Genomic DNA, 16987 nt, shown 5'->3' on the forward strand with positions numbered 1-16987 from the left:
AGCAATGAAGAATTTATTGGAAATTTGCAGCATAGATGGGGAAGGGTTCTCATGGCAGCCAGGAAAACAGCTACCTTCTGCAGGCCCTCACCTTACCATAGAGGCACTGTCCCCAATTCCCCCACTGAGAAGTTTTCTAGCTTCTCACTCCTCTTCCTTCCTTCCTTTTCTAACCTCTTTCTTAAGAGCAAAAGGGCAGAGTCATTGCTCTAGTCATAAAGGGCATTTTCCTTCCTCCTCCTTTAAAGTAGGGGAAAGTGGTTTGCTGCCCATTGGCAGCAGTCTTCCAAGCAGAGATGTTCTTTGTAAGGGAAATTTTAGTGAATACAATTTGCTCCATCTCCTTTCATATATACAAGGAGACTGGGTTCCAGGGAGGAGCACAGCTTGCCCAAGGTAACACTGCAGGTCACAACAGAGCTGGAACCAGAACTCAGAGCCTGTAGTCCTCATCCCAGGAGTCTACCTGCTGTAGAACCCTGTCTGTGGTGCCTCTGAAGGATTAGACTGTAGACCCTGAACCCTCAGAGGGGTCAGTGGGCCTCAGAGGGCATGGAAAGATGGAGAGGGAGTGAGAGATACAGAGATGCATGAGAGATCAGCATAGAGGTTAGATAGAGACAGACAAACAGACAGACTCTAACCCTAGGACAGGAATCCCTTCTCCATTGAGTTCTCCATTAAGAGTTCTGTTTACAGATCTCCCATGTTGGAGAACTCACCATCTCCTGATTCTTGTCTACATTCTTGGAAGTTCTATTACCTTTTTGTTATTGTTAATTTAGTCCCTTTATTGATGCCTTTATCTGGAAATGTGGTCACTATGAATGATCTGTATTGCTCTTAGCAGGAACCAGGAAGGATTCACTAACCATGGCTAATGAATTACCTGTGATGAAGGTTCTGGGGTTTTAGAAATAGAGAGAGAGACATCTTCCACTCCAAACTTCTCAGTTACCTGTTCTCTCTTCTCCTTCAAGTTCCAGTCCAATTAAGTCTTCTCCTTGGTGGAACTTGCAGCATGGACACCTTGTAGATCTCTGTCAGCTAACACTTAAAGGCATGAGAGGATATGATATCAACTGATGTCTCCCTCCCTTTCTTCCTTCTTCCCTTCTGCATTTACTCCATTGTTCTTTCTTGAGTATCCACTATATGTCAAATCTCATGCATGGGGCTGATGATACAGAGATGAACAACCGTGGTCATGGGCCCTGGGAAGCCAAGGGAAAGGGGACACACATACAGATCATCTCAGCAACCTAAGTGTTGCAAAGAACAGGGTGCTGTGGGGACAGAGAGGAACGTGACTCACTCAGCTTGAGGAGTCAGCAAAGGTTTTGTGGAGGAGATGCCACTGGAGCTGGGTCATGAAGGGTGTGTAGGAGCCCAATGGAGCAAAAAGACAGAGGAACAGAAAGGCAATCAGGGCTGAGGAATAGTATGGGGGAGTAGCATATGTAAAGGCAGAGGACAGTAAATGGCACAATGAATTTAGGAATCATCGAGGCAATCAATAACTCTGGAGTGCTGAATATTGGGAGAGGATTTGATAAGAAGTACATTCCATGCTGGAGACATGGGCATGAGAAGGTCTTTTGTGACCTTGACCTTTGTTCTGGGAATGTGGGGAGCCATTAGAGCATGTTAAAAGCAGAGAAAGACAAGGCCATTTTTGTGGTTTATGGAGCACACTCTGTCTTCAGTGGGGAGAGGAGACTAGGGGGGCATAGCTGCAGGTAGCAGTGGTTCCCTTGTAGGTGAGGATGGTTTGGATTAGGGTAGAGCAACAGAGATGGAGAGAGATGGACAGAATTGATAAGATCTTGGTGAGTAAATGAAGAGGTGGTCCCAAGGGTGACTCCTGGGTTCTTGCTTGTTTAAGCACCTGATTAACTCCTTGTCTACCTCTGTGGGTAGCTTAGTCTGGCTGTGGATTCTGGCTATCTGGACCAGTTAGCATGTGGCCTCCCGAGCCATTGGACTCACTCAAACCCACCAAGCCCCACCCTTTCTCACCTCCCCGGACCTGCCCTATTCTTTGACTGGCAAATGGGCAGGTTGCAGTTCCTGGGTTCCACTCCCTCCCAGCAAATGGAATTTTCCCCAAACATCCCCTGGTAGGAGGAGAGGAGCACACAGAGACACCAGCCCACTGGATTCATAATGTCTTTTATTAATATATTATGCTACAAAAATATTTTTGGCAAAATAACATTAATAGTATCTTTCTTTTTCTTCTATTAGACTCTTAAAGAACTCTTCATGATAATTCACAGAGGTGAAGGGAAGAGATGGTTAAAAGAACAACATCATGAATGCCTTCCAAATACAGTAAGGTCTAAAGCTTGTGTTGTGAAGGGAGACTCAGGGACCATCTCTTTGAGGAATTGGGGAATTGGGGGGCCTCTGGTTTCCCTTCCCCTAGACTAGAACATTCCTTGGCTAAGAGTCAGCTTCTGCCTTCCCCAGCAGCCAGGGGCCCAAGATATCTGAGGGCTGTTTGGCCCTGGCAGCTTATTGGAAACATTTTAGACTTGGGTCCTGTTCAAAGCCCATGTTCCCTACAGCAGGGCTAGAGCAAAGAACTTGGGATGGAGTGGGACCTTCAAGGAGTGCTAGTTCACCCCTTTTCTGTCTGCCACATGCTCCCCATCCCATGCCAGTCTGTGGTCCTGGGAGGAAATACAAGCACCCAGGAAGGGGGTTACCCCACACCATCAGGGAGCCCCAGAATTTGCACACAGCATTCCCCAATCCCCCTCAGAACAACTCTGACAGGAACAAGATTTCTATTTTGACAGATGAAGAAATGGAGGCTCAGAGAGGGGAAGAGACTTGCTCAGGGTCATCCACCAAAGTAAAATTGTACCTAGGGTGACTCCAGAAAGGAAGAGCCCACTTTTGGAGAAAGGGTAGGGAGAACTGAAGGTGAGCTAATAATGCTCCTGAGAAAGGCCAGGAGGGGCCTCAATCAGCTCTCTTGAACCCTTTTTCCCTCTGCTGGGCCTAGTGGGGCAAAGAGGGAAGGAGCTCTGGGCTGGGGGCAGGGGTCCAGGTTCCATTGCACCCCTCCTCCATGATCCCCTACTTTGCAGAGGCCCCTCTGCCTGAGGGCATCAGGCAAGCCTGCCAATTCCTGTCAGAACAGCCGGGTTGTTGGAGAACAGGGGGTGTGAGGCTGGACTGATTGCTAACCTTACTGGTTTAGACAGCCAGCCAGGGTGATTTCTTTGGCTCTTAAATGAATTTTTGGATAAATAGCAATGTTCAAAGAACCTGAGCATTAGAGAGCCAAGAGGGACCCTCAAGGTCATCTACAACAATCCCTTCCCAAGATTTTTATTCTTCTATCACATCTCCAGCCAATGAGCCTACTGCCCCTGCTCACATATGTCTACTGACAGGAAACTCACTACCTTCAAGGACAACACAATTGGTCACCTCTGACTTTGTGGAAATTGTTCCACTCTCAGAGCTAACTCTCTGCCTCTCTCCTTATTTCCTCTCTTCCTTCACTGTTTTCTTATCCTTCCTCCTCTCTTGTCTTTTCTCCCTCTTTCCTTTTCTCTCTCCTTCCATATCTACTGAGCACCACCTTTGTGTCAAGTGAGGATACAAAGACACATTCACGACCCCAGCTGTCGAGGAGCTCACAGTCTGATAGGGGCATAGACACACAATTAGACAGTCATAACCCTGAGCAGTGGGTGTTGTGAGAGATGCTAAGAAAGCCCAAAGGAATCAGAGAGGGCTTGCTGGACAGGGAAGTATTTAAGTTGATCCTTGAAGGATGAGTAGTTAGAAAAGAAGAGAATGGGGACTTTTGAGGCCTAGGAAGTTGCATGGGTGAAACATCCTTGTCTATTCTAGAAAAGCCAAATATGATTCAATCTGGCCAGGTAAAAGGTGGGATGTGGCAAGTTCAGCAGGGCTGGATCATGGTTAGAAAGTCAGGCTGAGGAGTTTGGTTCTTATCTGACTTTCCTGGAAAAATTATCACCAGTCCCAATTCTGTTCTCTGCCACCCAGGATACCATCACAGCTCAATTCCCAGGTAAAAATTCTCTTGTCCTTCATGAATCTTCCTTTTGATAAAATGTCCTCTCTTTGTAATTTGGAATCTATTGTGACAGGGTCACCAGACTGGAGATGAGGCAAGTAGAAAAAAAAGAGCTGAGTCCCTGGGCTTGCCTAAATCTAGCTGAGGCCAGGTCATCAAAGACACAGCATTCATTGTGAGGAAAATCCACCCTCAGTCTTTTAGTGCAAGGACAAATTTGCTTGTAGCCAGCACAAGTTTCCGTGATTCAGAGACTCCAAACCTCTGACTCTAGGGTTGGTGGGGCACTTGTCTGACAGCCCTACTCATACACCTCCACTATGATGACAGGGCGTCTCTGCCTTCACCTAGTCCGTGGTAAGTCAAGCCAACCTCTGAAGGAAGACCAGAAAACATGGCCATTCTGACCTACCCCAGAGAGTCCATGGTCACATGATCAGATTTCCTAAGAGACAGGGGACCTAGGGTCACCATTCACTTGTTGGCTAACCTTAGGCAGGTAAGTTAACTTGCAGGGTCACAGTTCTTCTGGCTTTCTTGCCTGCCTCAAAGTTAATTGTGAAAGGCCTAAGAAATGTGCACAATGTGCTCAGAACAACAGGAGCCTTTTTAATAAGCCTAGGCACATAGAACATGCCAGAAAAAAATATCAGTAGCAGTAGATAGATCATTCCAAAGTTGTGTGAGTAGATGATGGAATGGTGGTTCCCTGGCCCAGGATGAGAGAACTCACGTGCCCCAGCCAAACAGATTCCTGTATCTAGGCCTCAGACCTTTAGAACATAAGTCAGAAAGTGCAGCTCAGTTTCATACCCTGGCCAGTGGACAGTCCTGGAGGATTAGCAAACTTTGCCTGCAGATGTCTGACCCACCTTGGCCCTGGCCTTCCTGTCAGCACATGTCTTCCTATCAGTTGGCCCATGCTTCTGGCCACCCATCTATCTTTCTTTAAACATTTGAATGCTTGGCTGAGGGAGGGTTTGGAATCCCCAAGCTGCCCAGAAGAGGAATCCAGAAAGCCTGGGGAGAATCTGCCTAAAGTCAGGGGCCTGGGAAGGGTAACCTCTAATGTTCCTCCTAACAAAGCCATCCAGGATTGGGCTGCTTGTTTCACCTTGATAATGAGTTCCTCTAAGCCAGGAAAGGTGGTTAAATTCAGCCTTGACATAGAGCCTGGCACTTACGTATGCTCAATAATTACATGTTGCATTAATTTACTTCTTTGGCACCATGCCTGGCACAGATCTGGGCACACTGTCAGGTGCCTGGACTGTTTATCCAAATGCTTCATCTTTAATTAATCTCAAGTTCCATCTCGCCACATCTCACCACACACTTTGCCCCAAACAGAGGGGAATCTGGCCTGTGTGTTTCTAATTCCTTTGTACTTATCTCATCCAAATATTGCTCTGCACGATATGTTTCATGTCCAACAGCCCTTCTGAGCCTGCTTTATAAGTCAGCTAAACCCCTTCCCACTCAGAAATAGGAAGTCACATTTTTGCCAAGGATAAATGCCTCCAGCCCTGGCTAGGTTCAAGTTCAGTTTAGTATGATGCCCATAAGGCTGCCTGGACCCTCAGAAGCAGAGCTCAGGGTTCCTTCCCTGTGTCAAGCTGAAACACATCCACTTAGGACCAAGCTGAAAAGAATTCAGCTGCCTGCCAAGATGCCCATGAGACCTCTGATCCTCCAATGAGATGCCCAGAATTCCACCATTTCAGAGTGGAGACAAGCTGCTAAGCTGGGTATGATGACACTGGGGCCAGTCAGCCATTATCAAGTCTGTTAGAGAAACCCACAATGCAGTAAGGTTGTGGAGCAGTGGGCTGGGAGTCGGCAGATCTAATCAGCTGTGCAGTCTTGGAGAAGTGTCTGCTGTCCTGGGCCTTATAATTACTCTCACTATGATTCTTGTCTGTCAAACCAAACCCATGTCAATTCCAACTCATAGTGAACCTACAGGACATAGTAGAATTGCTCCATATGGTTTCCAAGGCTATAAATCATTATGGAAGCAGACTGCCTCCTCCTTCTCCCATGGAGCAGTTGGTGGGCTTGAATTGCCAGCCTTTTGGTTAGCAGCCCAATGCTTCAACCACTGTGCTACCAGAGCTCCTATGTCTGTCAAAGAAAACCAAAACCAAACACACTGCCGTCAAGTCAGTTCAACTCATAGTGACCCCTCCTTGGGTTTCCAAGGTGGTATCTCTACAGAGGTGGATTGCCTGACCTTCCTTCTGAGGAGTGGCTGGTGGGTTTGAACCACCAGCCTTCTGGTTAGCAGTCAAATGCCTTAAGCACTACCCCACCAGAGCTCCCATGTCTGTCAAAGGAGGGGTCTTTTCTGCACTGATTTCAGTCAGGACTCTATAAATAATGAACCATCTGCTTGGTTCAGGGTTCAGGACTGAGAAATAGGTCTTTTTCATTGTCAGCCATCACCTTGGGGGCAGAGGTGCTCTGTAAGCCTCTCTGAGTCTCATTTTTTTCTGCCTCTGTAAACCTTCCACAGATGTCCCCCATCCTTAGCCTCAGATTTCACAGAAAAACCTCTCATTGGCTCTAAGATATGACAAGTTAGCACATGGAACATGGGATCTATGCTGATGCAAGAGCCCCTTGGGCAGAGGGACCAAAATGAGTGACTATGGTCAGCTTCTTTGGCTGGAGTGAAAAGCTGTGCTGGCCTCAGTTTGGGTGAGATTTGATTCCCTTCAAGCATCCCTGGGCAGAAAGAACAGACAGACAGAAAATGGTCTAAGAGACAAGCATCCCTCTCAAATCACACTGATCTGGGTTCAGAGCCTGGCTCCTTATTAGTTGAGTGACCTTGAGCAAGTCCCTTCACCTCTCTAGGGGGCTCAGTTTCCTCATCTTCAAAACAGGGGTAATCATATCTCACAGAACTGGGCTGAAGATCAGTGATAAAGTGTGCAAAATGCCTACACACTGAAGGCTTTGGTCAGATGGCAGCTCTCATCACAATGATTATCATGTGACTTCTAGGAACTTTCTCCCTAAAAGTGTCTTTCTGAGACCCTTTCAATTGTCCAGGCCAGCTTATCCCACTTGGCTATGACTTTAACAGCTTCTTGTCTAACCCAAGCTGAGCGGTCTAGATTCAGGTCCTAGCTCTGCCACTTGCTGTGTGACCTTGGGCAACCCCCTTTCTCTCTTTGGACCTTAGTTTAACCATCAGTCAAGTGCAGCTGGGAACCACCTCCCTCAGCACCAACGTTCCCTCCCTGCCCATCCACTCCAGTGCTTTGGTCAAAACACTTACCAAGAGCTCGGGAGGGCAGTTCACAGACACCTAGGGTTTTCAAAATTAGCAGCAATCTCTTTCCTAAAGGATCTTCCCAGGCCCCAGGGTGCATCCAGGAGATGGAAGCATGGTCAGCATTCACACTTCTGGCTTCCAAATCCAGCTTCACAAAAGCTAAGCCTGTCTGCCTCCCCCTCCATCTGAGGTTCCAAGAGTGGGAAAAGCCAAACCCAGAGATGGGAGGCTTCCACTGACCCAGGGGCAAGCTTGTTCAAAGCCATGGTCTACACAAAGTCGCAGATGTCCTGGCAACCTGGTTCACCTCCTGGGTTGATATTGGGGCTTAATTAAGGAGTTATTAATATAGGCCACATAAAAATAGTTTTATGGTAGAATAAATACATTTTTTCTTTTTTAATATGGACACATATTTTACAAAAGAGCCCCATAGCACTATGGGAAATTAATATCCTTCTACAAAAAAGAAGATGTAACTCGGGTACAACAAAGCTCTAGTGTTCTATCCGGTCCTGCCTGGATTGCCCTGGAGGTGATGGCAGGGGCTGTGGAGGGTGGCTTCAGACCCTCTTGTTTCTCTGGCTTCTCTGCATGAAGAGCCAAGGTCAGGAGGGCCTGAGTGTGTGTAGCAGGAAGATGGCGGCGATGGTGGCAGTGATGGCAGTGAGGAAGCTCACGGTAGGTTGTGGGTGGCCGGGTGCTGAGCTGCTGGCAAAATCGGGCTGGTCCTGGGGTTGAAGCTGGTCAGAGAGCTGGAGGAGAGGCTTGACAGTCCTGGAGCTGTGTGTGGGCTGGAGGGGAAGCGGGGGTGGTGAGGCGGTGGTGCTGGAAGGGAGGAAACACATGGTGCAGTGACCGGTCAGTAGCCTTGTCCTAGGCAAGAGGCAGCGGCCTTGGGATTCAGATGCAACTTTATCAGATCTATTTTTTTCTCATAAAACAGAGGATGAAACAAGGGGCTCAGATAGGGAGAGTGAGCAGCCCAGAGCCACATAGTCAGCTCAGTTGAGCTGTTGAGGCCTTACCCACCCTCCTATGCCAGGCTGTTTTACGTGGCTCCAGGAGACAGGCCAGCCCTGTGGGCCATAAGCCTCAAGTGTGATCACTATAGAGGACTGGGTCCCAGGCAGAAGAATGAAGGTGTTACATGGAGGTCATCTGTAGGCACATGGGGGTAAAATCCAGTCTCCACAATTTTGTACACAGGTTTGCCTTGGTGGATGGGCAGGAGGCTAGGTTGGGGGGACAACTTAAGCCCTGAAAGCTGGGGTGTTCTCCCCTCTACAGTGTGTAACAGTCAGAAAACAAAACAATACAAATAAGCACCAATAAACAAAACACCCACTATTTTTATTGCCCTCATTATTATAACTATCATTTACTAGACAACCACTATGAGTCCAGCACTTTACAAACAATATCTCCATTCCTCACAATAAGCCTTCAAAGTGGGTCTCATTATCTCCTTTCAACAGATGAGAAAATTGCGGCCTGGAGAGGTTACCTGGTAGCCAGGTCACAGGAAGGTGGGAGTGGTTCCTCTAGGGGGCAGGTGCTCTAGGGATCTGCCTCACTTTGCATAAGGTCAGTGTGTGTTTAGTGGAAGATGCAGTTCTCATGAACTTATAAAAAGGGCATTATGGTTTGGAGGTAACAGGTGAGATTCTTGGCTCAAGAAAGCCTATATGAAAATGAGGGAGGAGGGTGAGAGAGAGAGAGACAGAGACAGAGAACGAGACAGAGAAATAAAAAGAGATTAAGAGCAGGAGTGAATTGGCAGACTAAGCCCATGCCTGGTGGGACTGGAAAGTTGAAGGAAGAGAGTGAGGGCCAGGCAGAGCTCAGGCTCCTTGCTTGGGTTCAGGAAAGAGACGCATAGGAAATGGATGAACAAAGAGAGACAGAGAGGGCAAGAAGTACTGAGGTAGAGGAGACCACAACACAGGCATAACAAAGAGAAGCCACAAGGGGAGAAGTTGAACAGGAGACCTTGGACAAGTGGAAAAGGCTCTGGCTGTAAGGAACTGATAAAGAATAGAGCTGGGCCAGGGCTGGGGAGCCCCTGGTCGAGTGGGCAGGCAGGTAGAGATGCAGACAAAGCACTCAAACCCAAAAGGGTAGTATGTGAGGAGAAGCACAAGGTGGTGGGCACCCAGAGAGGCCCCCATCCAATGCAGGGACCAGCAAGGCCACTTGAAAGAGTGATGCTGCAGTAGGACCCTGAAGGCACAGAGTGTCTTGCTTGTACAAGGGTGATAGCCTTCCTGGTGGAGCTATGAAACTTGGTGCCAGGTTCTGTGCTAAGCACTTATTGTACATTAATCTTCACCACAACAGTATGATGAGATAAGTGTCCCCATTTTACTTATGAAAAACTGAGGCACAAAGAGGTTCAGTAACTAGCTCCAACACCCAGAGCAGGGCCAAGACCTAAGCATGCCATGATGAAAGGTCTGAGCCTGGCACAGAGAGGGTGTTCCCAGTAGTTGGTGAGTGGGAAGGAGGCTAGGTTGGAGGATGACTTAAGCCCTGAAAGCTAGGCTGGGGATAAGACCCTCTCCTGTTCAGGAGCCAGCCCCTCCCTGATCAGCCTAAGGACCAGGCCGGTAGAAGTCTCCCTGCCACCCCCAGCCTAGGCCTGTGTTTCCCCATGCAGGGCCATGAGGTCCTAACGACTGGCTATAATCACCATGGTGAGTTCCTGCAATTATCACCACCACAGCCCAGCCCACATGGCTGCACTCTGGTCCCTCCACTGCCATAAGGTGTCTCTCAAACAGCCTGGCTCAGGCACAGCCAGGGTGTGTGGGGAAGGGAGTCCAAGTCACCAAGCCCACCCCTGCCTCCGAAATGGCTCAGCTGAGACCTGTGCTTTGGGAGTGTGCCCTTCAAATACCCTCTAAGCATCTCAGAAAAAGAAGAGCCCTCCATCTCTCTCCCCATATCCCTCACTCTACTCTGCACTCCTGGAAATTCACTGAACATGCAATGCCTCTGCACAGAGGTCCTTTACAATGTGGAGACCACAGTTGTGATGTACCATGATCCTTGGTCCTAGAAGGTTCCAGAGAAGCTATTAGGAGAAGACACATACAGGGCACAGGCACACATTGTTCCTGCATAGACAATGTGTGCCTGTAGAACAGGAGGGAAGAAGTGGACCAGGGAGCCTTGAATGCCCCTTCTAATATACAAAATCTGCCATGCTATGCCCCTCACTTTGTGACCCCTTCAGACTCGCCTCCTTGGTGCTAGCTATCTGGGGAGTCTGGGAACACTCTAGCAAACCAGGAACATCCACTGATGGGCCAGCAGACTCTGGAACGGGACTGTCCACATTCATCCTCCCAACAGCCCTAGAATGAAGATGCCATTGTTATTCCCATTTCCAAGATGAGGAACCAGAGCTTGGAGAAGATTAAGTTTCTTGCAACAAACTGCAGTAAGAACCAGGATTGGCACTCGGGCAGGCTGGCTCCCAGCCTGAGCCAGGCAGAGCTCTCTCCCTAACTGAGCAATGGGCACCAAAATGAGGGAGAGCTCACAAGGGAAGCTGGATGCTTCTTGCTGAAACTTCACAAACCTGTGGGTGGGGGCTTGCCAAGCAAGGTCTGAGATGGAGGCCTCCTCTGGCCTCAACCCCTTCAGGGTATCAGTGCCCATGCACACGAGAGGTCATTACCTCAGCCTCTTCCTTCTCTTTCTTTTCTAATGAAAAAACAAAACAAAACACATAACAGAAAGTCCACAAAGATTCCTTCCAAGCCCTGCCCCATCCTTTCAGCCTGTGAGGCTGGGAGGCTCACAGAGCTGGCTGAAGAGAGGAGGTGGGTGAACCACTGGCCTCAGCCAGTACTGGCCCTCCGAAGGAAAGATCCAACTAGGAATTATGAAAACTATGTTGTGCAAGGCGCCCAAAGGCATTTTCTTTCACACTTTGAAAACCAAAGATGAAAACCCCCCCTTGGAGCCTGAGCTGGAGCAGGGTTTTTATTGCTTGGAAGGCATCCCAGGGAAATGAGGGGGGCTGGGAGGGGGGAAAAGCCCCTCCAAATGCCCCCAACGGCCTCTCTGGCCCACTCTTCTCATAAAGCTCTGGCCCCCAGTCCAGATCCCCACCTCTTCCCAGTCTCATGCTGAAGAAAACTGTCTCATGGCAAAGTGGCCTTGAAGCCAAACCAAACACTCTGAGCATTACCAGGCGGCAGATGGCTGGCACCAAGGGGCCAAATCTGCTGTGAGTCAGTGGGGCCCCTGAGTGGGGAAGGGCCCTGGTGGAAGACAGGAGCCCCAAGTCTAGCCTGCACTCTGCTCCTGGTTTGCTAGATGACTTTGGGCAAGTCCTGCCCTCCAGGCCTCAGTTTCCCCACATGTACAGTGAAGTAGCAAAAACCAACCCACAGCAGAAGCCAGGAGTGAAGTCTCAAAGCAACAGGCTGAGTAAAGCAGGGCTGGAGCCTGAGAGCCTGTCAGCAGTCAGCACCACCAGCCCCCAGACCCCTTGGGAGGGCTCCCAGGAGCAGGGGTGAATCTCTGCACTACAAGGTCTCCCAGAGCTATCCAGGGCCAGGTTCTGGGAGTCTCAGTCTCTTGGCTTTCTTGATAATACAGGGATTGGTGGGGTCTTTCCTGGATGACCTCTTTAGGGGGCTCAAGGAGACATACATAGACCGAGCTTGGGGCCTGGAGGAACAGTGGACCTCTGCCTTGGGTGGAGCCCTCAGTGTGATTGGGCTGGAGGGTGTCAGGGGACTGGAAACCCCACTGTAATTCTGATCTGGGTCGCAACCTCTCTAGGCCAAGCAGGGTCAGACCTAGGCAGAGATCTAGGTGACTGGTTTGCCTGCAGCTCAACTTCCTAGTTTTGGGGCCCACACTGGCTTCCACACCTTTGTCTACACAGTCTTCTCTGCTAGGAAGGCTCCCTCTGCCCTCTGCCTTGCTGGATCATTTCTGACCCCCAACCTTCCAGCCTGCACAGACAGCATTCACAGGCATACAGCACATGGTCTGGTGGTATTTTCCAGTTGTTTCATAGCAGACCAGAGCTGGAAAGTATGGCTGGGCAGCCTCCATGGCATCTACTATGGGACAGGGAAACTGAGGCTCAGAAGAGCAACAACCCCAGAGCTGCCATACACCCTTTTGGCACAGGTATCCTGTACCGCCTGCCCCTACACCACCAAGGCTCAGTGTCTATTACAGGGATGTGATGCCCACACCCATCATGCCTACCACTCCAATTCTGATGGGCAAGCCACTCTGCTCTGTATTTATCCAAGTCCTCCCCTCTACCAGTTGTGGATGCTGAGAACAGAGCTGGCAGGATCTTCAGGGTCCATTCAAGCCCCTAAGTGCATACATGGAAAGACTGCAGGATTATCACAGGTCACATACCACATCAGATGGTGCCTGCACACAGCAGGGATGTGGCTGGTCCTGACCATGCCCTGCCCTGCCACCTTTCTCTGGCTTTCAGATATGGGTGCTCCCTGAGAGCTCTACCATTGCTGCTGCACAGCCATCTGTGGACATAGCTCAGCCCCCTGCTCGGGTCCCCATAAATCATCCTGCCATGGACTGCTGCTTCTCTAAACTTCCTCTGGTATGTTTACATCTCTGGTAATGAGGGGTGAGGGGAGGCCAGCCTGTTCCAGGTGGTGTCCTGGCCAGAAGTCTTGTACCCTCCACCCAGGGGTTCCCTCCCTTGTTCATGAACTCATATATGCTGTCAACACACCCTCAGCCAGACCTCAGGTGACTCAAGGAGCCCCCACCCAGATTGGGTCCCAGGGCTCCCAGCCTAGGAACATCAATGAGGAATTAAAATATGGGTGACCATGCCAGGACTAAGACTCACACAGGGGCTGTGGTACTGTGGGGGAGAGAGCTTGCAGGCTTGGATAGAGGAGTGGTTGAGAGGGCAGCAGGCTGTTTGAAGGGAGACCTCAATGGATTTGCCAGTGGAGATGCTTACCAGGTGAGGATGAGACAGGCATTCACACAGTGTTGGATGAATATGAACCTTGGTGTTAGAACTGGGTACGGATTCTGCCTCCACACCTGACTTAACTGTGTGGTCTTAAATACATTACCTAATGCCATTGAGGCTTAGTTTCCTCTTTGGTAGAAGAGGTCTGCCATCCAAGACTCTCAACAGGATGGAAGGCACAATGAATGTGAGTGCCTGGCACAGTGCCTAGCACAGATGTCCATTCCCACCCTACCCCTAGTAGAAAAAACAGCATATCCAAAGGTGTTGGGGCCAGGGGGCATGGCTTGCCAAAGGAGCAGCCTGTGGCAAGACCAGGAGGCCAGAAAATGAGTCCAAGAAGGCTGTGACTTCTGACTGGTGCTGTGGGGAAAACTGAGGGTTCTCAAGCTGAGGAGGGGTGCTGTGTGAGGACAAGAGTCAAGGCCTGCAGGATCACAGGTAGAAGGTGATGCTAGAGAGAAGAGGATGCTCCTCTTGGGCAGCAGGACCCACGGGGTGAAAATGAGAAAACTCCCAATGGAATTAAAGCTCCAGAGAGATGATTCAGGCACCCTCCAGAGAGCTCTCCTATGGTTCTTCTCAGTGAATTTGGTGCTTGGGGTCTTAGGTGTGGGAGACATCACCAAGAGCTATAGAAGCTGCGCCCTGCACCTGGGTCTCTTGGAGGGTTCAGGGCCTGCTCCTCAAGAAGCAGCAAGATACTTTAAACAAACAGGGTGCCCATTGCTGGAGACTTCCTTCTCCAACCCAACCAGATGGAGGAAAATGATCTAACCACAATTTACCTGTTGGGACCAAGAAGCAACTCTCACTTGCCAAAGAAAAGCAGTTTTCTTCTGCTGAAACCAGGCTCTGTGCCTCAGAGCCGTGTGTTGTGAAAAGGAAACTGTTTGGAGTCATTTGCCGAAATTTACCTTTCAGACATGGTTAGGGCTGTGGGGCCATGGCTGGAGCTGACAGCCCAACCTCCTGTCACCCCATAGGCTGGACCTACCACTGGCTGGGTCTCCTACTCACCTTGGCAGGTTGATCAGGGCTCTGAGTGACCGGCTAATTAGAGCTCTTTATGGGGTTGCCAGTGCCTTCATTTGCCCAAATCTTCCTGGCAGCCTGCAAGTTCTCTGTAACTCTATGCCCTTACTCCCGGTTTGAAGGGGGCGGCCCGTGCTGGGTACAGGAGCCAAATGTGTCGCAGCCAATCTAGCTGCAGCAATGCCTCTGCCTTAGGCAGGCAGGGCCAGCCAGCAAGCACACTTGCGAAGTACGTTTCCCAATAACACAAGCCAGGCGCTTTGAAACAAATGCCCAAAGGAAAAATGGGTAGGGCTCTTGTTTGATGGGATCTTTAAAATGGGCTCCACCCTCCCTCACTTTAAGATAGCTGACTGGACCTAATTCAGCCTTCAGCTGATGGCTCAGAGACCTGGCTGAAGGAGAATCATAAAGTGGAAAGAGTAGGAGGCACCCACTGATTCCTTGTGTGACAGCGGACAAGCCCAACTTCTGCTCCGGGCAGTTCATCATCTATAAGGGCAGAGTTGAGTCAATGTTTCCTCAGTAAGAATCAACAGGAGCCCATTCAACATTTGGCTTCCCAGGCGCCTCCTCTGTTAGATTCTGATTCCTGAGGTCTGGACTTTGTTTATTTAACAAGTACCCAAGATGGTTCTTTTTACGGATGTTGAAGAAATCCTGGGAGATGATCTTTAAGGTCCAGATGGGATTCTCCAGGACTCCAGGGCCTTCTGGGAGCATGATGTCCAGGCTGGGCTACTGCAAGGGATAGAACCCTCCACCTCTTTACAGATGGTCCCCTCCCCGAGATAGTCCAAGAGCTTTGGAAATATTATACACCAGCCATGGAAATTCCTGCTGGACAGTGGAACCTAGGGAGACTGCCTGCTACTGAGACTACAAAATGAGGTTAGAAGACCAATTTGGAGTTAAAATCCGAGCTTTAGTGGACAGACTGAGGAGGGCTGGTGCGGGGTGGCAGCAAGAGTTTTTATGAAGAGAATGGAGAAGTATCGGTCCTGCGTCTGCTCATATCCAATAAGGCTTATTAGATAGCCTCATGCACACCAGAGACAGTGCCCATGATTGATATCAACCATCATCTGTCCTACCTTGCTCCAAGGCTGCATACCCTCTGCAGCCCTCCTGCCACAGGTCTGATGCCCAGACTTTCCAGCCACAGGGAGCTCATGGCCTTTTGATCTAGCCACCTGCTCCATTTTCTACTGGTTTCACCTCCTGGTTCATGGGACAAATGGACCCCCACTTTACACACCCAGTATATCGCAGAAAAACTAAATGCAAAGCAGACTTTTGCCCACTGCACCAGAACAGGTCTCTATAGCCTCACCTTTAAAATGGAAAAAACAGTGCTTGCTCTTGTTTTGAGAATAAAATGGAAAAGTCAGATGTGCTCGTGCTCTCAAACCCTGAAGGGTGCATCTGGTGGTCCTTTGTGAATGGGAAATCCAACCACCCTTCCGCCCATAAATGTCTGCTTAAACATGCACCAGACTTAGGAGCACGTCCTTAGAGCAGGGCTTGCTTCATAACAGTCTGTGGCCAGCCATGGGTGGGCCTAGGGTAGGCTGGGCTGGGTCCAAAGGCCCAGCTGCACCTCCCAGCTCACCTGTTCTCAATGCGAACCCAGAGGTCATTGAACTGTCGTTGCCGCTGCTGTTTGTTCTGCCTCTTGTGCCACTTCTTCTGCCGCCCAAATTCCTCCAGTTGACTGAGGCTGTCGGGGAGCAGGAGGTGTGGGGACAGGGCTGGATCTTCCTCCTCAGGAGGCACAGTGGGGGTTGCTGAGGGAGCAGCGGGGATGGCGGCAGCTGGGGTTGCTGGGGCAGGGCTCTCCGAGGTCCCTTCGGGAGGGGGTGCTGGGCTCCGGGTAGCAGGGCTGGAATGGGGCAACAGCACACAAGGCACTTGGGTTGGAATATGTTGTTCACATGGGCAGGGGATGCAATTCAGCAGGGAGACTTGCCAGCGTGCCCACAGGGGGCAGTGAAAGTAACAGGAAAACCGCTTTCTGTATTGAGAGGTGGAGGTGTGGCTCATTCTTTCATTTATTTCATCAATCAATTAATGTTTATCATGCACCTATCTGGCACCAGGCACTTTTCTGGGAATTGGGAATTAGCAGTGACCAAAGCAGATGACAGACCCTCAGTGAGATGAATTGACACAGTGGCTGCATCAATGGGCTCAAGCACAGCAAACGTTGGGAGGCTGGTGCAGGGCCAAGGCAGTGTTTCGTTCTGTTGTACACAGGGTTGCTGTGTCAGTCAGCACCTAACAACAACAACCACAATAACAAAACAGACAAAGCCTATGTTCTGTAAGGGCTTAATTCCAATATGGGAGACAGAGACTCAAGCACGTAGAACGTTAGATGGTTTTTTTTTGCAGAAGAAAGACATAAATCAGGGAGAGGAGGGTGGAGGGTAGAAGGTGCTGGTCAGGGAAGGCCTCACTAGCAGGTGATATACTAGTTGAAGGTGATGGGATGAGGCATGGGTAGGTCTCCAGGAAAGATCTGATCTTGGTCAAAGGTTCATTCATTCTGTAAACTCTGGTGGAGGGGCTCTAGGCAAATTGCCTAATTTCTCTGTGCCTCAGTCTCCTG

The 16987-nt window shown here is 49.7% G+C and overlaps 1 protein-coding gene across 1 annotated transcript in view; it reads right to left on the reverse strand.

The window, feature by feature from the left end:
- Positions 1 to 7954: 7954 nt before the first annotated feature.
- TRABD2B (TraB domain containing 2B) overlaps positions 7955 to 16987 on the reverse strand; it is a 329047-nt gene continuing 320014 nt past the window's right edge. Inside the window, exons 6-7 of the mRNA XM_007946710.1 lie at positions 15989 to 16258; positions 7955 to 8174 (exon numbers count right to left, since the gene is read on the reverse strand). Of these exons, the coding sequence (XP_007944901.1) occupies positions 7955 to 8174; positions 15989 to 16258 (490 nt within the window). The remainder of the gene's footprint in view (positions 8175 to 15988; positions 16259 to 16987) is intronic.

The sequence above is a fragment of the Orycteropus afer genome, unplaced genomic scaffold (genome assembly GCF_000298275.1).
Source record: "Orycteropus afer afer isolate SDZICR_OR568_19922 unplaced genomic scaffold, OryAfe1.0 scaffold00169, whole genome shotgun sequence".
NCBI lineage: Eukaryota > Metazoa > Chordata > Mammalia > Tubulidentata > Orycteropodidae > Orycteropus > Orycteropus afer.